The following is a 24,351-nucleotide window of genomic DNA, read 5'->3' on the forward strand; positions in this document are numbered from 1 at the left end:
ATGACAAGGTGGACGCCACAACAGAAAAGAGCTAGTGGTAAGCCTAAGAAAAGATGGCTGGACTGCGTGGAAGAAGATTTTAGGATGAGGAAATATACCAGCTGGAGAAAGATTGCCAAGGATCGCGACAACTGGAGAAAGACAGTGGAGGAGGCCAAGACCCACAAAGGGTTGAAGCGCCATCGGAAGTAAGTAAGTAAATTTAAATTCGTTCCCAACTGTACGTGATTTAGTGGCAAAATTATTGCCAACGGCTCCGCTATCGGCGACAATTAATTTTGTTTGTTAGCTGCCGCATTTATTTATCCCTTTAAGTACTCTTTTTTATATCATTGGACATGAATTTTTTACAAGATATTTCTTTGGTAACAATATCTTGGGTTTGTTACTTCATTAATTGTTTCGCACGATACGAGACAATTTATGTCTGATATGTTTTGTATCATATTTATAAATGCAACAGTGATCAATAAATACTTTTTTTATCACGACCAAATATCATTCCTGAAGATGGCGGTTGAACAAATTGAAAATATATAAGTAATATATAGTATCGATTCTTACGAGTTATCTATATTATACACGTATAATATAAATTGAGTTATTAATACTATAGAGACGACATACCAAACAATTAAATTGTCGCAATCACAACCTGTACCACGCGACCAAAACGTCGTAAGCGCCGTAAAATTCATGGCGCTTACGCGTTTAGGTCGCGAGATTCACGCTCCGCTTCTATGGTTTGATGTCAGAACTGCAGCAACTCATGGCGCAAGATACTGGTTCTCTGTGCCGGTTCAATACGTTAGTAATAATAGTTCAATGATATACTGAATTTATATTTTTTATAATATAATTTTAAAATGTTGAATTGAATTCAAGATTTTTATTTTTAGGCATTCAACGTCAAATAAATCATAATCGTTGTTATAACTCTTCTATATTAAATTAATATCGATAAATCTCACCAGTTTTACAGTCATTAACCTCGATAGGTAGTTATTTTGATACCTACTGTCATTAATACGGCTCCAAAGTGTAGAAATATGATACGCTACATAATTTGGCTTTGAAAATACAAGATTATATTACTTTGTAAAGACGGGCCTTACGGGCGCTAAGAATGGTGCCACTGGTGCGGCAATCGTTCGGTCTAACACCTCAACGCGTTTGGTTGATGAGTTTAAGATTGGTCGCAACTAGTTGCGTTAGACTGCACGATTAACTCGAATTCGTGAGTGATACCGCTATTATATTATACTGGCACCATTCTTAGTGCCCGTAAGGCCCGTCTTTATATATAGGGTAGAACTGGAACAATCACATCAACAAACGTATAGACAAGGCGGGAGTTGTCTTCTGGCAATGCAGAAGGATGATTGGTAAGAGGTGGGGACTCAACCCAAAAATTACTCTCTGGCTCTATAAGACAATAATCCGCCCCTTACTCTGTTACGGTGCTCTGGTTTGGTGGCCAAGAACAAACCTAGGCAACGTACGAGACAAGCTACAAAGACTCCAAAGGCTCGCATGCGCGGCCACCACTGGCTGTACGAGGTCCACACCGACTGCAGCCATGGAGGTCATGTTAAGCCTTCCACCGCTGCACCTACACATACAACAAGAGGCCAGTCTCTCAGCGGTAAGGCTGCGAGCCCTTAATATATGGTCCAACATCATAGGAGCTCTTCACACAACTTGCCTGGCTAAGGTATATGACGAATTTCCAGTGCTCAATTCGGGCACGGATCGGATTCATAAACAAGCTATCTTCGACAAAAGGTACAAAATACAGTTATACGAGGACGACAATTACGAAGGACTCAATCCTCGGGAGCTCAGAATCTTCACTGATGGGTCCAAAACAGACAGCGGATCGGGCTCTGGAACCTTCTCAGAAGACCTGAACATGTCAATTACCACTCCGCTAGGAGCCCATAACTCGGTATTCCAGGCTGAGTGCATGGGCATCATAAACGCGGCGGCTGCCATCACTGCAAGGAAGGTAGTAGGATCCTCCATCCGCATACTCTCCGACAGTAGAGCAGTCTTGATGGCTCTAAAAAGCCATATAGTCACATCCAAACTTATACACGAATGCCACGAACGACTAATGGAGGTATGTCATAACAATAAGATCACCCTACAATGGATCAAAGGACACAGCGGATCCCGGGGTAACGATGCTGCGGACGAGCTTGCCAGGCAAGGATCGAGTGCGGGAGCGATTGGCCCAGAACCGATCCTCCCGATACCGTTTAGCAAGGTACGCTCAATGCTGCTGGCACGTACAGGGAAACTACACACAGAACATTGGCTAAACCAGACTGGATGCAGACAGGCCAAACAAGCCATGCCTGGCATCAGCGGAAAGCTCACAAGGGTGCTCCTTCAATTAGGAAAGACCCGACTGAGCATGGTGACCAGTGTCATAACAGGTCATGGACTATTTAACAAACATCTTTTTATAACAGGTGTCACAGACAGTCCCCTATGCAGAGGATGCATGGAGACAGAAGAAACAGCCTCTCACGTGGTGCTGGAGTGCAGCGGAGTGGCCCCATACAGGGCAAAACATCTCGGATCCCCGAGAGACCTCCCCGAGGTCCTACTCAACATCAAAGGTTTGATAGGTTTCCTCGAGGAGCTGGGCTGGCAGGACTAGCCCACCCCCATGTCACGCAAAATAGGCGCCAGTCGTCGAGTTGCGGAAAATCGCCCGAACTACAATACAATACAATACAATTGGGCATGGATATATATAATAGGGTAGAAAACATTAATGGGCCCTGGAGGGAAAGTGTCTTAAAACTTTAAGTTAGCTCATTTTACTTAAAGGAAACATTCTTTTATTTTTAAAAAGAAACATAACTGCATTCACCTTACGTTAAACGTCAAACTTCTATAAAATTATGACGTATAAATAACGCTCGCACTGCGTGTGCTATCAAAATCGTTGCAGACTCTATCATTATTCTGACAAATATAAAATCCGTAAAATGTAAAATCACAAAATAAAAGATGACAAATCCAATCAGCATATTCATTTAACGACCGTGGTGGGCGACAGGTTGACAGCTAGCTGTCATGTTCCGCGATGACTAATCGCTTAATCAGCGAGTGACATGTCATCGCACTGTCAAGGTCAGATGTTGACACGCCCACCGTGCAAGTTTGACGTGTGGGTTAAGCCATAGGATTACTTCAAACATTTATTAATAAGTTTGTTTTTTTGGAGTTATAATGGATAGGTTGATATGATATGATATGATAATATGACAGTGACACTATTTTTTTTAGAACAATTTTTTCTGCTCTACCTCACAACCGAGATTTGAACCAACGATTTTAGACCAGTGTGCAACTCCTTTTTACCGGTTAAATCTGGAGTTACCATGGTTACCAGTACAATTTGACACTGGGTTAACGGTTTAACCGGTTAACCCCGGGTTAGTTCAAATGCTGTGACGCAGTAGGTTAAACAAAATACCGTTTTTTAGGACTAAATTTTAAAGGTTAAGTACCTTTTGAATAAAACGTTGCATATGTTTTTTGACACTTATTTAGGACCCTTGTAGAATTTAAAATATGAGTCGTATTCTTCAATTTTTTTTTAATAATGAGAAACGTTAATGGTTTCGCTCGTTTTTTCAGCTGTTTTATTTTTATTTTTATTTTATTTATTAGGCACACAAAACAGATGACATTTATTGCATGAAATAATTATTTTCAGTACAGGTTTTGGTTGGAAATGCCATCTAAAGCATGTATGCGCATCATGAAATACATACTAAAGAGCGAAAACTATAACTATACTATTACTAAGGCTAATACTATACAACTAGCTTAATTAGGGCCACTTGCACCATCCCATTAACCCGGGTTTAACCGCTTAACCCCGGGTTAGTGCGATGGTGCAAGTGGGCCTTACAAAATAAAACAATTTTGGACACAAAACATAATTCATAATGTTTCTTGTAATATAGGAATGTTTAAAATAATTCTGTAAGTGCCGGATTGCATAATAAAATACAAACTAATACTATTAGTGATTTTACATACAAAATCACTAAAGACTACGCGGCGCGAAGCCGCGAGCGCGAGTGGAGTCGATTTCATTATTAGCGAACAATACCTATTTATATATTTTATTTATCACTAGTCTTTAGACTAGCAAAAGATGGGTGTAACTTTATAGTTAATTAAATCTCTGGTAAATTGTCTACCATTCTATGCAAATACATGGCAGAAGTGCAATAGGTATGCTAATAATAGCTTGAGTGAGCAATTTGAATACCTATTTGGTTCTATAAGTAGTAATAAATATCTTGTAGGTACTTATAGATGTAGGTAGAGAATTTGCTATTGAATTTTCTGTCTAATTGATCTTAAATAGTAGATATTAGGTATTAAGTAAACAAATTTTGCACATAAATTGATTATTTCTATTGTATTTAAACTGTAAGTTAAATAGATATGTTTTCAGACAAATGTTATAAATATACTGTAGAAAAGTATTGAGGGCGCCACTTCCTACGTAACTGTCACATTTTTGACGTAAAATGCTTAATAAACATGGTAACAGTTTAGTATGGATTTTTTTTAGTTCCATTTTATTTTATTTGCACTATTTTACAGTCCGGCAAAAAAAATTAGAAATTAAAAAGTGGCAACACTAAGTGTCGTTCCTTTCAAATCAATCTAAGCATGGAGACTATATAAAGGAGCCAAATCTCTATATATGAAAAGTGTCCATAAAAAAACAGTAATTAGGCGGCGCCACCATACACCAAAATACTACCAAAAACAACCTACGTAATTTGGTCGGGTTATTTGTTGCCTTATATGGTTCATGTTATACTCATGTCCCAGAGCCTAACTAGCGCCACCGGAGAGATTAGGAACTATTATTTAAAGCTGAAAGCGGTCACTTTTGCAACAATTCTGCCATAAGAGATTGGCATCCTTTCTATACCATCCATAAATCTAAGAAAAACGGGACGACACTACAGTGTTGCCACTTTTTAAATTCTACTCTTTTTTGCCAGATTGTATGTCGCACTATAAAATAATTATTACAGCGGAAGAAGAAAATGAAACCTTTTACTATCCTTTTAGGTTTACGTTTTTAAATCAAATGTGGTATTTTCTATAAAAAGGGACTTTATTGTCGATGGCGCTTACGCCATTATAAACGATGCTCCGATATAAATACAATGCTGCGCGACGCTGTGCGGCGTAAGCGCCATCGACAATAAGGTCCCTTTTCATAGAAAATGCCCCAAATAGCTGTTCATTTTATATTACCTAAAATACTTCAAGACAAATTGCTCTTGATGTTAAAAATCATCCGGAAAATAGCAGTTCAACAATATTCCACATCGCATTATCTTAAATGCTTTGATAATCAAATAAAAATAAATTTCGCGTATGCGTCGCGTTAAGGTGACATTAATGTTGGTTGTGTCCATGAATCTAGTATAACTGGATCGGTCATGAGGAGTGGGGGAAAATGACCGAACGGGATAGTCTTATGTATCTTTCAGTAGGAGTAGCAGAGAAAGCGCTGTTATTGTTTGTCCTTGTCATAGTTTCACTTTTCCACCGCTGCCACAACCGAGGTTGTGGCAAACAAATAAGTACGTGACATGTCATGTTTGTTCGTTGCTTGTTTAATTATCGTTGTTTTGTATGAAATTGTGCTTTCTCTTATAAAATATAGTGATGGTTAGCGTTTTGAATGCTTGAACTTTGATAAAATACTGGTGAATTGTTCTGTAATCGGCTGTAATAGCCGCTCTGAGCAAAAATATGAGATCATAACCTATCACACGTAAGTACGGTATTTTACACCTTCCTCTTAACGCAATATGTGAGAATAACATCGTAAAATTACGTTACATTAAAAGCAATGTAGAATCAAACGATTTCAATAAAAATATCACAATTATTTACGCAAATTAACAAAACATTATTTGTAAAATTATCCGCCCAAATTACGTAGGTAGGTAGGAGTCTGAGGTCAGCCATTTTTAAACTTCTTCTTAATTTAGCTGCATAACAATCATGTTAGGGATACCAGATGAAAATATCATAATTTTATGGGTAATTTTGACCTCGAAGTTTTTTCGTACTTCTAAAATTCCAAAAAATAGTTCAAGTTCTTTATTTGCATTCATGTTGAACGTACATATGGGTATCAAATAACAATGAGTGGTTTCAAACATGAGCCCTGCAAGGGCATAGCAATATTACTTAACCTAACTTATACCTAATACAAATAAAAATGTTAAATTGTAATCTTATTACATCTTAAAACTTATCATTTAAATATTCGTCGACAGTGTAATAGCTCTTGTTAATAAGGGTTTCTTTTAATTTTCTTACAAATAGATGTTCTGTCTTTTCTTCCTTTATATTGTATAAATAAACAAATGTTGTGAAGATTAAATGTGGTGTACATTAATTGGTGTGATTGCGATTTGTGATTTCTTTAAATTAAAACCCATAATACATTTTATTTTACGTTTTATTTACTAAACATGTTTAGTTTTGTACCACCTGCGCGAATTATAGGAGGTATTTCATTGTTTATACGCCTAAAAAGAACGGCCCATTGACATTTTATTTAACATTTTTTTAATACCGTCAAACAAGCTAACTTTGCCTCCAGGGTAATCGCCCCAACGTGATATCAAATATTGGGGTAATTTTTACCAATATGGTATCCCCACGTTTATGACGTCATCTATGTCTATCCCTTACGGGCGCACGCGTATAGCTGGTCTATGTAATGCTAGGTCTATGGTTGTGTCGATAAGATCAGTGTTTATGATCGATTCGAATTAACTTAGTCTTTGGCGTTATCGAATTTCGATAGTACCGTTTGCAAGTGGTAATATATGGTCTATAGAACACTGAACTTTGAACTTTGACTGTTCTAACTAGGGCCTGACACTCTTTGATAGAGAAAGATAGTCGTATTGTGATTCCTATAAGAGGAAAGAGAAAATAGTGCCCTGCTTTGTCCTTTTTCACCGACCGGGTGGCATCATAGGTAGGAGGCGATGGCGAAAAACCGAAATTTATAAGAGTGAAAGAAAAAAAATCCTATGCTGCCCAAATTTTATATGAATATTCTTTCTCTTACCCCCAGTCGCTCGGTGGCGCGTCTACAACTACTTGTATATACTATGTCTATGAGTTATCCAGACGCCACGTCACCGAAGTGTCAAAACTGCATTTGAACTTAATGCATATGCATGTAGGTCTATGTTGCTCTGTGGTCTGTGACCGATTAATCGGTCTTTGGCGTTGAACCTACGGTGCGTGTATATCGGTCATTGTTGTCCAAAAGGCACCAATGACCGATTGGTGGTTGATGATGATTGGTGTCACGATTACAAGATGGAATTAACGACAGGGTTACTAGATAGTCTTTCTCATGACTGAGGATCGAGGGCATCGGTGGATGTGGATGCTCTACACCTAGTTTTTATGATCACTACTACCTACTATTAGTACTACTAATTAATGATAATTAATTGTTTCAGATGGAGTTACGATTTAAGTCCGGGATGTCGTTTCTCACCTACTGGATCTTTGTTTTACAAGTGAGTAATACCTATAATCTTATACCTTTAAACGAGCAATTCTTGTATATATATTCATATTCATATTTATTAATAAGATACACATACATTACACGTCAAAAAATAAAATACAATTACAATTACAATTAGTGGAATAACAATTAAAATTTCAATTTATTTCAACATCGAAACAATAAAAGTAAAATTATTTACACATGTTCAAAAATGTAATTAACAAATAAATACTATCATATAATATTATATTCTACATTTCCATTATATTTATATATTTCGGGGATGTTGGAAACAGCTCTAACGATTTCGATGAAATTCGTTATGTGGGGGTTTTCGGGGGGCGAAAAATCGATCTAGCTATATCTTATCTCTTGGAAAACGCGAATTTTGAGTTTTTATATGTTTTCCGAGCAAAGCTCGGTCTTAAGCGGCCCACTGACTACCAGTCCGCCTGCAGTCTCAGATGTTATCGGGCGGCCTGCAGTCCTAGACCAATAACGTCCACACACATAAGTGATTATTGCCTGCCGGCTATGGCCTGCTACCACCTCTGCGACTACAGACTAGCAGTTGAGAGTCGTCAGTTTTCCGCCGTACGGCCGCCCACCGGCAACCGTCTGATATAAGTTTGACAGGTCCATACAAATTGACAGTTCGCCGGACGATATCGCTTGTCAGTTAATCGCAACAGGCCACACATTAACAGTTCTATTTTAGATTTCGGACTGACGATGGACTGACGACTATTCGCACTGACGACTCTTCGATTCCGGTCAGCGTCGACAGATATCTGCCGAACAGTCCGTGGCCTGCAAGCCAGTTATACACACACTATCAGATAGCCGGCCGGCGGCCTGTTGACCGTCATCTCGTGTCAGTCGAGCGCCTTCAGTTTTATGCTTTTCAACTTGTTTAATTTTTTCAGCAAAATGGACCGCAAACCTCATTTTGTCTACTACAGTGAATCCTGGTTAATTGGTTACCTCGATAAATGGAAAACCTCAATAATTGCAACCAAAGCTCTGGTACCGGTCCCTTCTAACCAAAGGGCCTCTTATAATTGAAATTATGAAACCTTTTAGTTACATGAAATTTTATTTTATTTTATTTATCTTATTTTTGTCTCCGTACGCATAAAATCCATACTAATATTATAAATGCGAAAGTGTCTGTCTGTCTGTTACCTCTTCACGCTTAAACCGCTGAACCGATTTTGTTGAAATTTGTTATAGGGGTAGTTGGAGTCCCGGGAAAGGGCATAGGAAAGAGGCTGGCTCAACTAAACTCGGCTGAAAGAGCTGGAAGTATCGGCTCAGGATCGCGATCGCCACTAATGGAAAATTCTTCTACGAGCCCTATGTCCCTAGTCCCTAATGAGAGATAACGGGATTATACGGAAAGAACATGTCTAGTCACTAGTAATATTTTGAGTAATCGCGGTTTTAAAATTTGGAACCATGTCAAAATGTATGGCAGTTCCGTGACCAGGTTTTTTTTAACTAAAAAAAAGTTGTGTTACATATATTATACAGTCCCAGGTAGCAAAATGACGTAAAATGACGTCAGCGACGTCATAATGACGGCATTATTACGTCATTATGACGTCGCTGACGTCATTTGACGTCATTTTGCTACCTGGGAGTGGTAGCAAAAAATATTACTAATAGTTCATTAAGATCTCAAATTTTTGAAATGAAAATCTCATTTTCTGAAAAAAGTGACTAGACATGTTCTTTCTGTGTTCCTTCATATTATCATTATAAGGTGGATGTTGGAATATCGGTTGGAGGCCGTTAATCATTATTGTAATGATGTTTTAGATGCTGGGGAGCCCATACCGCGGTGCGCAAGGCCACGGCAGACTAATGGACCCGCCTGCGCGCAACTCAATGTGGCGGTTCGGTTTCCCCAACCCTGTCAACTACAACGACAATGAACTATTCTGCGGGGGCTACGCCGGTCAGTATCATCATCATATTGTCACATCATTATCAGCATCAGATGCTGGGCAAGTCAATGTGGCGGTTCGGCTTCCCCAACCCTGTGAACTACAACGACAATGAACTATTCTGCGGGGGCTACGCCGGTCAGTATCATCATCATATTGTCACATCATTATCAGCATCAGATGCTGGGCAACTCAATGTGGCGGTTCGGCTACCCCAACCCTGTCAACTACAACGACAATTAACTATTCTGCGGGGGCTACGCCGGTCAGTATCATCATCAATATTGTCATGTGACAGATGATGTCATTATCAACATCAGATGCTGGGCAACTCTATGTGGCGGTTCGGCTTCCCCAACCCTGTCAACTACAACGACAATGAACTATTGTGCGGGGGCTACGCCGGTCTGTATGATACACCATGAATATTGTTATGATCACCAATATGGCAGCACATATAGGTACTGCAGCGCCGAAGGCCACAGCCACAGCAGGCATGGACCCGGACCCACCGGCGAGCCCCATTCCGCCTGTCAGCTGGTCCAAACTTGCCAAAAATGCTTGCGGCGGCGGCGCTGCCGCGTTGCATAGTATGCAATATTTTCTTGACCAGGTAAGAGCCGGAACGGAGGTCGCAGCCCCTATCCCTCTGCCCCAAACGATTAGAACTTTACCTATTTGTAACAACAGGTAAAGTTGTCAATACCTATTGTTACATGAGTAAATGAAACTGTGGTGAAACGTAAAAGTTTCTTTATCGTCTAATGTTGGCCCGGCTCTTTATTGGAAATAAATATCTCCAATGAAAAGCATCAACTTTTTAGTTTTTTTCAGATCAACTAAAGAAAAGTCTTTGTTATTACCTGGTAAGGATATCAGGAACTACAGACTCGTTCGCTCTACACCACCCAATTACAGAAAAGGTCTCATCATGTTAACAAATCGTTGGTTTTTAAGTCTTTTTCTTCTAGATGGACATCAATATTATTTTATTTTTATGATTCGAGCTGTCTCGGCTTATTTACCGAACTCGCGACCTTTAGAGAATCCGCACTAGTTTTTAATGAAAAATAAAACACGTTAATAGACGTTTTTATACAGTTTATGTGGCGATGGGTCGTAAAATGATGATAATCTGCAGCGATGCAGTAAACTTTAGAGTTCCTTTTATGGAATATGAGGTACGTACCATATACATAAAGCTGTCCCTTTTTAGCCCTGGATAGTAAATTTGTCCTGAATAACCATCGACAAATAAATATACACATGACGGATAAAAGGACGGCTTTAGAATGTTCTAGTTAATTTGTATTTTTATAATAGATGTAAGTACAGTCGCCATCAGACATATTGGAGCGGCCGAGGTGCTCACAAATATATGAAAACCTCTCAATTGCCAAGGCGTTAGAGTGCGTAACGTATCAGTAGCTAGCGCATATAAAACGGGATGTAATTTTATTTTACCCTTTTTGAAGTCGGTTTTTGTATGAAAAAACAGTATAGTGATATGATCATCATTGACCTATATATTACTTCGTAAAGACGGGCCTTACGGGCTTACTTTTATTTAATTCGTAGTTGCGTTAAGACTGCACGAATGACACCAATGTTGAACCACTACGTTTCACCCGTAAGGCCCGTCTTTACGAAGTAGGAATATTACTATATTAAATTAAGCCAATGGATATGATATGCAGAACTGACACTTCACCAACTACGTCCGTAACTTACATTATCATTAACATAATATAAAGTAGGTATATTCCCATAATTTAAGTATGTGAACTATTCAAGGATGCAGCATAAACAATTTTTTGTTGGCCTGTTTGTCTCATCTCATTTTTAGTGATGGCAACGATCTCTCAATATGAGGGTCATTGAACTTATACCTATTATTCACAGACCATAGATTGAACTAGATGTTGCTCAGTTGTAGCAATTATGTAACTAGCATTTTTGGTTGTAACTAGCAAGTAGCCACCAGCATATTTTTTTTTTTGAGATCCAACAGCTGTGACATTAACATAGAACTTATAGTAAATACAGGGAGCCAATTACAGGAACTCACAGGTAGTGACATGATACTAAACTAATATGTACTATACTAAGGTTGCGCACTATCGCAGCCACATGTGAACAGGGGCCCGTTTATCAAAAGCTTGTAGCTTGTAATACAAGTGGTAGTCCCTTTTTGATAGCTTTTGTTAGAAAGGGACTTCCACTTGTTGTTTACAAGCTTTTGATAAACGGGCCCCAGAGCGTATACAAATGATTTTGGCAGTATGAAAGCATGGAACAAGAGCGCGACGGGATAACTATATGTAGAATCCGTTTATTATGACTCCACTTATTCTGACCAACCGCTTACTATGACGTAACTAGTAATTACTGTATGAAGTTTAGTTTTCATATAAAATTCTTTGTGACAGTCGGATAAGATGACTTCGCTTATAGTGACAAATCGCTTACTACGTATAAATCCTATTTACATAAAATTATGTCCGGTTATACTGACACATTCGCTGGTTTTCGTTGCCGTTCCCAAGTCTTTCCCTGCGAGGACGTTTTGTGCGTGCGTGGCGTGTATTTTGTTTTAGTTTTGATTCTCAGTGACAACCTGATAATATAATAAGGTTAATAAAACTTATCTCACAAAGGAATTTGAGATTAATTTGGAAAAGTTAACAAAAATTGAGAAGGTAATCCACTATGCTTTATATGACATCCGCTTAGTATGTCGTTTTTGTCACTTCCCTTCGATGTCAATATGCGGATTCTACTGTACGAGCATTTGCTGTGTCTAGTTCAATATAGATCTGTGCTATACTGAGGACAAAAACTGAACAATATGGATCAAGGATTACATAGCAATAATCAATTTGGTACATCAATATGTTACAAAAACCGCGATCATCAATTGCCGCGAGTGTGGGCTCAAATAACTAGTTAGGTATATTGAGATTTTAACGAGCAAAAACATCAATACGGGTAATTTTTAAAGATAGCCGTCTATGGGTATAATGGAGGTTTTATGCTTGTGGTGATTATTGAAGCCATTGTGGTTTTTTATGAGCAAATCTGTGATAACTCGGGGCACATTCTAGGGATTTGATATCGATAAAAAAGATGTCGATATATATTTTGCATCCGTCAGCCGCCCATTAGTCAAAATAGTTCTGATAAAGAACTCCTTTCAGGCATATTTTACAAAATAAATAAGGTTTGTCTCGAAATGGTTGTAAAAATAAAAATAAAAATACCATTATGTACATATTGTAGGTATTTTTATGACTAAAGGTAAATTTTACTTTTTATGTACTTTTAGCAATAAATGGAGATGGAGTAATGTTTAAGAAATACTAAATAACGATATAAAATGATTAGAATAAAACATTTAGTGCCAATGTCGAAATACTGATAGTTTAAAAATAAAATAAATTCTTGGAAAAAACACCTTTTTAGAATTTAAGAAGCGATTTTGTATAAATATATTTATTTTGTAGAACATTTAGATGTTGACAGTAACATCGATATATTTAATTGTCGATAAAATATTTTGCTACGTCACTTTAGTATGTGCCCCGAGTTATCCCAGGTTTGTGTATGAGTAGGTACTTATAGGTATTTTTTATGAGTAGGTACTTAATAGGTAATTTTTATACCTATTTGCTTTATGAAAAAATAATTAATTGTTCATCATTTTCTCTACTATATTATACCTATAGATATAACATTGTTTCACGGTCAGTAAGTAGACAGCGGATACAATAGAGTCAAGCCAAGTTAACTCTGCATTGCATTTTACAATGTCAAAATGTGTCAATTAATGTCATATTTCTATGAAAATATGACATTTATAATTTATAGTGATACACTCACTCTTTGTTTCGTTCAAGTACAAAACTTAGACGGACTTTATTAATTTCATTACGTACATCCATGACCTTTATACATGTGTTTAAAGGTACACCACCTCGGTACTTGGCGAAGATGCATGTTCTTATCTGGCTAACGTCCAGCACAATAGTAAGGTCACTATTAAGGTGTAAGTAACCCTTAAACTAATCATAGAAAACCTCGTGCAACCTTACCTAGTTACCTACCTTACCTTTACCTAGTTATTTTACCTAGTTACCATCATTAAATCGAAACTAACTGCTCAAGTGCTGTATGGGTGCGCGGGAGTACCCACGGCATTTTAGCCCATAAGAGCAGCCAAGCTAGATTGTCCTGTTATGTGGAAAATGAACCAGAGGACCAAATCACTTTTACGAGTATATGTTCATGAATGAATGGACACAGGAGGTGGCTATAGGGAGTCTGTGATAAATAAAACAACGCTACATAATCATGTTTGGGTTTGTCTCGATAAATATTATATTGCCTTTTAAAAAAGTCTACGATAAAAGCTTGCATCAAAAAAATTTTTTTTTGCCAAAATCTCAATAGCCATTCAAGCAAATTATCAAGCTCGAAGATAACATAACTACCTAACTGCATATATTTTGATACTAACATGATTTGTATGTTTACTGTTCAGTCCAGTGGGAGCAAAACTCCGGTCAATGCGGGGTGTGCGGCGACGCACATCATCTCTCCGAACCCAGGCCTCATGAGGCCGGAGGCATGTTTGGAAAAGGGATCATCACGAAACATTACAGTGTGGGACAGGTAAGTCGGTGTTGTTATAAAATGATTAGTCTACTGTAGAAACATCACCTGAACGAACCGAGAGCTCTGACCGTTAAGGTGTTTGCGGTGACGCGCATCATCTCTCCGAACCCAGGCCTCATGAGGCCGGAGGCATGTTTGGAAAAGGGATCATCACGAAACATAACAGTGTGGGATAGGTAAGTCGGTGTTGTTATAAAATGATTAGTCTAGTGTAGAAACATCACCTGAACGAACCGAGAGCTCTGACCGTTAAGGTGTGTGCAGTGACGCGCATCATCTCTCCGAACCCAGGCCTCATGAGGCCGGAGGAATGTTTGGAAAAGGGATCATCACGAAACATTACAGTGTGGGACAGGTAAATCGTTGTTGTCATAAATGATTAGTCTAGTGTAGGGAACATCATCTTATCGAACCGAGAGCTCTGACCGTTAAGGTGTGTGCAGTGACGCGCATCATCTCTCCGAACCCAGGCCTCATGAGGCCGGAGGAATGTTTGGAAAAGGGATCATCACGAAACATTACAGTGTGGGACAGGTAAGTCGGTGTTGTTATAAAATGATTAGTCTACTGTAGAAACATCACCTGAACGAACCGAGAGCTCTGACCGTTAAGGTGTTTGCGGTGACGCGCATCATCTCTCCGAACCCAGGCCTCATGAAGCCGGAGGAATGTTTGGAAAAGGGATCATCACGAAACATTAGTGTGGGACAGGTAAGTCGGTATTGTTATAAATGATTAGTCTAGTGTAGGAAACATCATCTTATCGAACCGAGAGCTCTGACCGTTAAGGTATTTGCGGGGACGCGCATCATCTCTCCGAACCCAGGCCTCATAAGGCCGGAGGCATGTTTGGAAAAGGGATCATCACGAAACATTACAGTGTGGGACAGGTAAGTCGGTGTTGTTATAAAACTTATAAATGATTAGTCTAGTGTAGGAAACATCATTTGAACGAACCGAGTGCTCTGACGGCTCTGACCGTTGAGGTGTGTGCGGCGACGCACATCATCTCTCCGAACCCAGGCCTCATGAGGCCGGAGGCATGTTTGGAAAAGGGATCATCACGAAACATTACAGTGTTGGACAGGTGTGTTGGTCTTGTGATATGATTAGCCTAGTGTAGGAACTCGGACTGGTACGGCAACATCGAACTAGGGTTGCCATACGTCAGGAATTCTCCTGATATGTCAGGATTTTTGGTCCTTTGTCAGGATGGCGGGGGAACTTGTCTCTGGTTTTTTTACAAACTTAAGTAACTTCAACTAACGTTACTTATGCTTCAACTACGGACCAAGTATCGCGGCGCGTTAGGGGGACAGTGGCCTGCCAAATGTTCTGGAATAAGGGATGAAATAAAACAATGACATATTTTAATAAAACAACACTACACGCTTGAGCACGATTTCCACTGAAGCCGATTTTAGCTTCGAAAACATACCTAAAGTGTGTGGTTTAAAATTAAAAACTTCGATTTACAGAGTTTTAAAGGTGGAGACATTAAAATTTTGGACAAACAAAATAGGAGGAGAACAGAAAATAGAAAAACCTATAAACATATATATATATATATAATGTTTCACTGATTTTCAGGAAATTGAAGTGGAGATCGAACTAACGGCCAATCACCTGGGCACATTCGTGATGAAACTCTGTCCAAACAACAACCCGAATCAGGAAGCTACGCAGGAATGTTTTGACAGGTAAAGTATGCTTATTAGCTTATTCCACGCAATAAAACTCTTTTACTACATTTTCACGACTGTTCACCCATCTTGCACCCATATCGCTGAAGGCTGGTGACCTATTACTTTCTAAATTTCTAGGATTTTTTTATGTTTTTTTTTATGAAACTGTGTGTGTTTGAAGCAATCATAAATGTCTTATCTATCTATCTAACTATCTATAAAAGGACAAACAAATTGTAGCCATTGTAAGTGTGCTTGTCGTAGTATAAGGGGGTTCTTCACAAAATATTGTAAACTACATTTGGGTAATGCCGAATTACTTCCGAACGTCGAATGGGATGGAATCAAGGATATAATTATGGGTGATTAGATTAGGTATATGTACATACACCATACAGAAAGTAGTATTAAATTCATCCATATTCAATACTTACAAAACATTGACATTGCAAACAACATCCATATTTCAGGTACCCCCTCGTAGTATCCGGTACCCGGGAGGACCGCTTTCTGATTCCCCTGGACACGGCCAAGAAGGAGGTCTTCCGGTACCGCGTCGGCCTGCCCGCTTACGTCACATGCACACAGTGTGTAATGCAGTGGACTTATTATACTGGTAAGGGCCATATCCCACCGGAACACCACACACAGGCTAATAGGCACTGCATAACACTTGTACTTTTTATTCGTCATTTTAGCTCATGTACGTAATATCTTTTAGAAAGAGATAAAATTAAATACCTACTATTTGATCTACGCTGTGACTGACAGTTTGCCAGCAGTTTGTTTATTTATCACATCGTGACGTCATCAAGATCACGTGACAGCTTGGAGCGTTTTTGCACGAAATTAAAACACTAAACCATACTAAACTAATTAAACTCCATATTTTATTTAAAATCAATGAATAAAAATTTTAAACATATTTTTTGTAATAATTACGTGTCTATCTATAAATCAAAACAGTTCTAAAAAATTGTCAACATCCCTATTGTCTTAGTCATGGTCCATACTTGTTCCTTTACTCCATCATCCGAGTCTATAGTGGTTTCTTGTTCCTTTACTCCATAATCGGAGCCTATAGTGCTCACTTGTTCCTTTACTCCATCATCCGAGCCTATAGTGCTTACTTGTTCCTTTACTCCATCATCCGAGCCTATAGTGCTTACTTGTTCCTTTACTCCATCATCCGAGCCTATAGTTCTTACTTGTTCCTTTACTCCATCATTCAAGCCTATATTAGTGCTTACTTGTTCCTTTACTCCATCATCCGAGCCTATAGTGCTTACTTGTTCCTTTACTCCATCATCCGAGCCTATAGTGCTTACTTGTTCCTTAACTCCATCATCCGAGCTTATAGTGCTTAAATGTAATTTTAATCGTAAAGTTAGCTCATTGCATCAAAAATTCCAGGCAATATGTGGGGCATCTGCCCCAACGGCACGGAGGCCGTGGGCTGCGGGCGCTCCGAGACTTTCCGGAACTGCGCCGACATCAGCATCATAACGAGTACCGGAGGCCTGCCACCGGCCTTCGCTGGCGACCTCCGGAGGGACAACCCCTTCCTGCTGTATTATAGGGACGCGTACCGGCCACAGAACCTGTACCCGTTGGTTGTCAGGTAACAAAACAAAACGTAAACTTGTTTTGAGATGATACTTCGATATTGGTAAGCGGATACAAGGAAGCTTTTTGGAAGGTTTTTGTAATAGTACAGCCCTAGCTGAGTTGTAGGTACCTGAAATAATATATTTTACAGTACATATGGTGCTACTTTACTTCACTAGTGCGATAATTAGCACATTAAGTAACTATTAGAGTTTTGAATGATTCACGGTTAGGTTCACTAGATTTATATTGACCGGGATATAGACCGTGATTACCTTTTGTATTATGTAACTGCGTCGAAATATCGGGAGCTCACAAATAATACAAAAGGTAATCACGGTCTATATCCCGGGCAATATAAATCTATTAAGTAACTATGTCGAAAATTTAAAGGGCCATATGTGCTGTAAAACGTTGTACGATACATGTGCGAATAGGTTTTGCGGAACTCGTGTCGAGATAAAACACTCCCTTCAGTCGTGTTTTAATTTATCGCCACTCGTTGCGAATTTTCTATTTTGGGTTCATCCACGTTTAGGGGGGGGGGGGGGGGGCGGGAAAGGGGGTCAAGAAATTGTGACATGTTGTGACAAGGGGGAGGGGGGAGTCACAAACTTTGTGACGTCACTTTAACTTATTTAAATTATTTTATTCGCTGTAAGTACAGTTAAATAACAAGTTTTTGGAACGATAATCGTTTTAATCGTTTAATTTTCTTTCCTAATCTGTTTTGGGTTATAAAATTACTGATATTTCTTCTGTCAAAAATATTTTAATAAAATATGAATAATACTTAATTCGATTTGCCAATTTCATTGAAAAAATGTGACGTCACACCAGGGGGGGAGGGATTTGACAAATGTGCCCAAGTGTGACAAGGAGATGAACCCTTTTCGCAATGTAAATCGTAATGTACTATTGACACACAATCTTATTTGTAAAGCCAAAAGTAAGTAGGTATTTTGAATGAAAAGCTATCAACCAGCAATCATGGGTGTAATGGAAGTTTGGTGCCTCTCATATGCTTCTGCTGCCTCCATGATTATTTAACTATAAAAAATACACTTAACTATAAAAATATAAATGATATTCGGAATATATGCAGGGTTTTTGATGCCTTTGGTAGAAACATAAAAAATCATACAGCTCATAAATTAAGTAAGGGAACCCGGGGCATTATAGGCACCCGGGGTGATATGGGCACTCATTCTCCTGTCCACACTATGATAGTTTATTTTGCTCTATGAAGCGCCCAGAAATAATTCGTGGAGCCATGAAAACATGTACCTATATTATTTGTTTGTTTTTGCTCGCTTTTTAGGGTTCCGTACCTCAAAAGCAAAAAACGGAACCCTTATAGGATCACTCGTGCGTCTGTCTGTCCGTCTGTCACAGCCTATTTTCTCCGAAACTACTGGACCAATTAAGTTGAAATTTGGTATACAAATGTATGTTTGTGACCCACAGACGGACATGTAATGTAAACAAATGAATTTTAAACATGGGGGCCACTTTTGGGGGGTAAATGAGAAAATAAAAAAATAAAGTTTTTTAAACTGTATTGTGTTACATATCAAATGAAAGAGCTCATTATGAGGATCTCAAATATTTTTTATTTTAGGATAAACAGTTTAGAAGTTATTCAAGAAAATATCCAAAAAATGACCATTCCCCCCTTTATCTCCGAAACTACTGAATCAAAAATTTTGAAAAAATACACTAAATAGTTCTTTACCTATAGATCACAGGAAAACCTATTAGAAATGTGCAGTCAAGCGTGAGTCGGATTCAATTACTTACTTTTTGATCCGACCCCTACGGGTTTTTAAAGGCAATTCATTCACGTTTCACATAAAAAATACATTGTTTAAATTGTGTTATGTACGGAACCCTTGGAACGCGAGTCCGACTCGCACTTGGCCGGTTTTTTGCACAAGATGCAGGTCATGCAGGTGAGTGTATTTAGTGGAAAAAAATGGTTGTCTGTAAAGTCGGTTTACGGACGACAATTTTGCGTGATAACGTGTTGTAGGGAGCCCGCATTGCTCGAAGCGTTATCACGTCAAAATATGTAAATATTGTAAGTAGTTAGTTCTTTTATCAATTTTAGCACCACTAATCATAAAAGCTGATGCATCTTATTTCTTTCTATTGTAATACATATTTATGCACATTTATTGTATTAGGTATTTCATCACCCGCTTGCGCATGCTTTTTTCAGGGAAGAAAGAAACTATGAGGAATCGTTACAACTTAGGTAAACCTTTTCACTACGTACATAAAGTTCTTTCCACCGTGTCTTTGTTAATAACGACTGTATCATATGAATTTTCTTTCAGCAACGATATTTCGGATAGCGACGAAGATTTCGTCCCGCAAGTTATTAGGTACAAACAGTTTGTTTTGGACCTTCGGTTTGGGAAAATTTGTACATACCTGTGTGTAAATAATTTCTAATCTTTGTGTTTTTCAGACCGTTACGTTTTGTTCTACCAAAGAATAGATAATTATGATAGATGAGTTCTATAAAACACTGTGTTGCGAAGACATCAGTTTTATCGGGTGCCTGTGCTAATTGCTAATTTTTAAAATAAGTGTTTAACTAATAAAATGTTGAAAAGTTCTACATGTACCATCACGCTCCGCAATTGTTATGCCATTTAGGGTCCTAGTTAAATTGGTTGTTAAATTCTTGTGCTATGGAAGGTCAATTTAGCTAGAACCCTAAATGACTCTACAATCACGGACTGTGGCTGTACCAGGTACCTAGTACTCAACTGAAACCTACAGGTTTTTCAACTAACATCGGTGCTCGTGATCTGCATCCATTCTTGTCTAAAACTGTAAATATATACCTATACATTTTAACTTCACCTTGACAATTAATTGTTAACCATATACGAATTGCTTAATACGCTTCAACATATTTGATGGCAAGGAATTAGACCGGCTCCCTGCCGACACCGGCTCACTGAGTAGCTACGGACCTCCCATGCCTCCCTTGCCGAACCTAATTTAAATATCTTGATTACTTATAGATAACTACTTTATTCCACTGTTAAGATTCTAAAAACTGATATCGCTATATGTACCTATCTATCTAAGCTACCTGCTTCAGAATCAGCCCGATATAATTAGAGTTTTGAATGATTCACGGTTAGTTTCACTAGACTTATATTGACCGGGATATAGACCGACCAATATGCGACCGTTGGTAACGTTGAAAGTGAACGCAGCCGACGCGCAAGAATGAGGGTAGACAGAGCGCTGTCTACACAACTTTGACACCCACCCGCTATCTTCAGTCACCCGTGAACATGATGCATGTAACTGCGTCGAAATATCGGGAGCTCACAAATAATACAAAAGGTAATCACGGTCTATATCCCGGTCAATATAAGTCTAGTGAGCCCGATATAATGTTGTATTCTTCACGTCACAGTTTTTTTAGCACTATTTTAGTTATCTTGCTGGGTCTCTATGGAATGTCCGTAGTCCGTACCTACTTGTTTATGGAATGCCCGTACCTACTTGTCTGTGTTGTAACTAATCTTCGTCTTTTTGTTTTCAAATTCTCAACTGGGGCAAGGAAAATGATGATCGATTATTGACAAATGCACATCGAAAACCAAAAATGTATCGGGCTGACAGATGCGACGAAAAAGTCTCATCATTTCCCTGCATTATTTTAGTTTTGATTGGCATTTTCTATAAGCGATTGTGACTTATGCCTACAGCGGCGGTATCATGGTCGCATTTTTATCTTGTCATGTCATGCGTCACTTTCGCACTTACATACTTGTTAGAAAGTGACAGATGATAAAAAGGCTCTACTGATGTGCAAGTTGCGGATAGTTATCAAAGAGTTGTAAAAGTTCTCGGTTTGAGGAAAATTTCACAGGGAATGAAGGAAACTCATTTATCTAATTTTTTTATTTGTATTTATCTATATAGGTAAGTACGTATACCCACACCCACCTACCCACCTACCTACCCATACCTAGTACCCATAGTACAAGCTTTGCTTAGTTTGGGGCTAGGTTGATCTGTGTAAGATTGTCCCCAGATATCTATTTAATTTATTTATTTTATTTTAAAAAGAAATGGAAAACTTCGATAACACTATGAACTATGAGTACTGTCCGCGCGCTAATTCCGTGCACGGCTGAGGAATGTCAGGAATGTTGGGCGTCATGACAGAGTGATGGTGACGGGTGTCATTTTGTACGTATCCCCCCCCCCCCCCACTTCGTCGACCTCCGAATGCACGGAATTGGCGCGAGAACAGCAATTTCCGGAATTTTTCTATTTCAAAATTTCGCAATTTTAGGATCTTTCCGACGACACATCAGTGGCTATATTCATTATATGCCTGTGCTGTAGTGCTAAGAGATATGACAAGTGCTCTAATAGACCTTCATAGCACCAGTAAAATAGGTTGGCAATTATGCACTAGCATTTTATACTTTAAATACTAATTTTCTGTAGCATGTTATCGGTGTTTATAGGAATGCCTGTGTTTTAATGTCTATGTCTTGTGCTACAAACTAATATGGAATGTAACTCCTAAGGGCCCATTCGCACGAATCCTACGCCTAAAATCCACAGTACAGTCAGTAACACATACCTATCCTATCTACGTAAATCCTGTCCCGACTCGCATATCGACCTATGTTACACGTCATCGACATCACGATCAAAAGGGCATGGCGAATTTATCAATGAATTTATTCTTAATTTCTCTACATGTAAATAAAAAATTTCACCTTATTGCAATGGATTGAAGAAAGGGTGCGTTGGGGTAAGATTGAACGGGTTTTTCATGAGGGCTAAGACAAAAATTGTCCGTATGCCGAAGCATTACGGGTGACTTTTCATCTTACCCCGCATGGAAAACCCGTTCAATCTTAACATTCTTAACCCAACGCACGTCCTACAGCATTTTAGCATTTACAGAATCTACCTATTCTGTAAATGCTAAAATAAGGGCAGATCAAAAATAAAATTCTCTGCAACCAACATAATTATTTCAATTAGAGTTTTGAATGATTCACGGTTAGTTTCACTAGACTTATATTGACCGGGATATAGACCGTGATTACCTTTTGTATTATTTATGAGATTTATGAATAATACAATAGGTAATTTATATCCCGGTCAATATATAAGTCTAATAATTATTTCATTTTCGTTGACGAACTTACCCGTTTAGGTATTTACGCCAGTTACTGACTGTACGTTAGTAGTTAATCGCACGGCATGTACCTACTTATATACCATGTAAACGTTGTAATACTCCTTCAAAACGTGTAACATTATTTCAAGCGATTTGATTTTGACCTCTACTTCAATGGTTACAGGGGCCAAGTCTGCGTGCCCTCGCCTGCGTACCGAGTGCTGCCCGGTATGCACAATTGGTGTCAGACCAACTGTCTTCGGTATCCCCCTAATTGTCCCGAAGCGCTATGTTCATGCCCGTAAGTTGAATTACTTTTACTTTCTGTCTTAACCATCTTGTCGCAAATTACACAATACGAGTACCTACAATCGTATAAAATAGAAAAGTGTACACTGATATTCACGATTTTTACACATTATTATTTACGAAAATTCAAGCTTTTAAATTGCATCTGAGCCTTTTTTCCCCAAAGTGTAAGTTTTCACGGACCTCGCATTAAATCTATAGGTAGGCACCTAGGTTACGATTGATAGGTAACTTCAGATGCCCGAAGGGCAAACCGCCCAGAAATCTTCGCGGGGTTCTCCGTCTAGTTAAGTTGTGGGTTTTAAGTTTTTTTAAGCCATGGTCACCCTAACGAAACCCGCAACGTTTGACGTTGACGCTATTAAGCGCACTAACAATTTGCTTTCGGCAATTTGCAAACCGCTTCGCGTTTGTAAAATGACGGCGCCGTGTAAAAGGCGGATTCTTACAAAATGCCTGCGACAGATCGACTGAATTTATTATACTTTGTAGTTAGCAATGTATCGAACATTGCATGCAAGTTCTCGAGCCGTCTAAGTTCTAATACTTCCAATTACTTGGACGCCGACAAGCCCCTCGGACCGCGTGGCCTTAGTCTGGACGGACCGTGTAGACAGTTGCTTCCAACAAAATTTCATACAAACATTACCAAGGTCAGACGGTCTGAAGGCTTGTCAGCGACCGTCTAGCAAGGGCTTAAAATAAACTATTCTCATTTCCAGACAAACCTGCGAAGCCATCGGGGAGCTGGAAGGGAGAGAGGGCGCTGACGTCTACTGCCTGGACCAATGCATCGTCTACCCGTCGCGCTGCCCCGCCGACAGATGTAGCTGTTATTAACCTGACAACCGTTTAAGGCCATGACAGACATATTATTTTGGCGCCCTCTTTAGCATATGTGATATAGTTTTATTTTACTTACTTTTGACTTTATCACCTAAACGTGAAAATGTGGCCACTATTTGCCGTTCAGTTGATAAAGCAAAAAAATAAGCAAAATAAAACTATGTAACACGGACCGAAAGTTGGGGAATCAGTAGGACAAGAAATATACTAATTTATTCAGAAATTAATTGGTTTATTAGAAAACACAATCCCCCAAATACGGTCGATAGCCTCTTAAGAGGAAAGTGAACGACCACTTATCCATATAAACGTGGTCCCCATTCCAAAATCCGATTTTTGGAGTTACCATGGTTACCAGTACAATTTAACACTGGGTTAACGGTTTAACCGGTTATCTCCAGGTTAGTGGGATGGTCCCAGGTAGCAAAATGACGTAAAATGACGTCAGCGACGTCATAATAAAGGCATTATTACGTCATTACGCCTGGCCTAATA

The 24,351-nt window shown here is 38.8% G+C and overlaps 1 protein-coding gene across 1 annotated transcript; it reads left to right on the forward strand.

Annotated features, from left to right (window-relative positions):
* On the forward strand, positions 1–24,012 carry LOC134742292 (uncharacterized). Its single transcript, XM_063675343.1, has 11 exons — positions 1–188; positions 7,557–7,616; positions 8,536–8,635; positions 9,431–9,569; positions 14,099–14,229; positions 15,823–15,932; positions 16,388–16,533; positions 17,331–17,538; positions 19,865–19,912; positions 22,886–23,002; positions 23,733–24,012. The coding sequence occupies exons 1-11, from the start codon at positions 1–3 to the stop codon at positions 23,848–23,850; spliced, it is 1,365 nt and encodes a 454-aa protein (XP_063531413.1). The 3' UTR covers positions 23,851–24,012.
* The last annotated feature ends 339 nt before the right edge of the window (positions 24,013–24,351 follow it).

This window comes from Cydia strobilella, chromosome 6, assembly GCF_947568885.1.
Source record: "Cydia strobilella chromosome 6, ilCydStro3.1, whole genome shotgun sequence".
In the NCBI taxonomy this organism is placed as follows: Eukaryota; Metazoa; Arthropoda; class Insecta; order Lepidoptera; family Tortricidae; genus Cydia; species Cydia strobilella.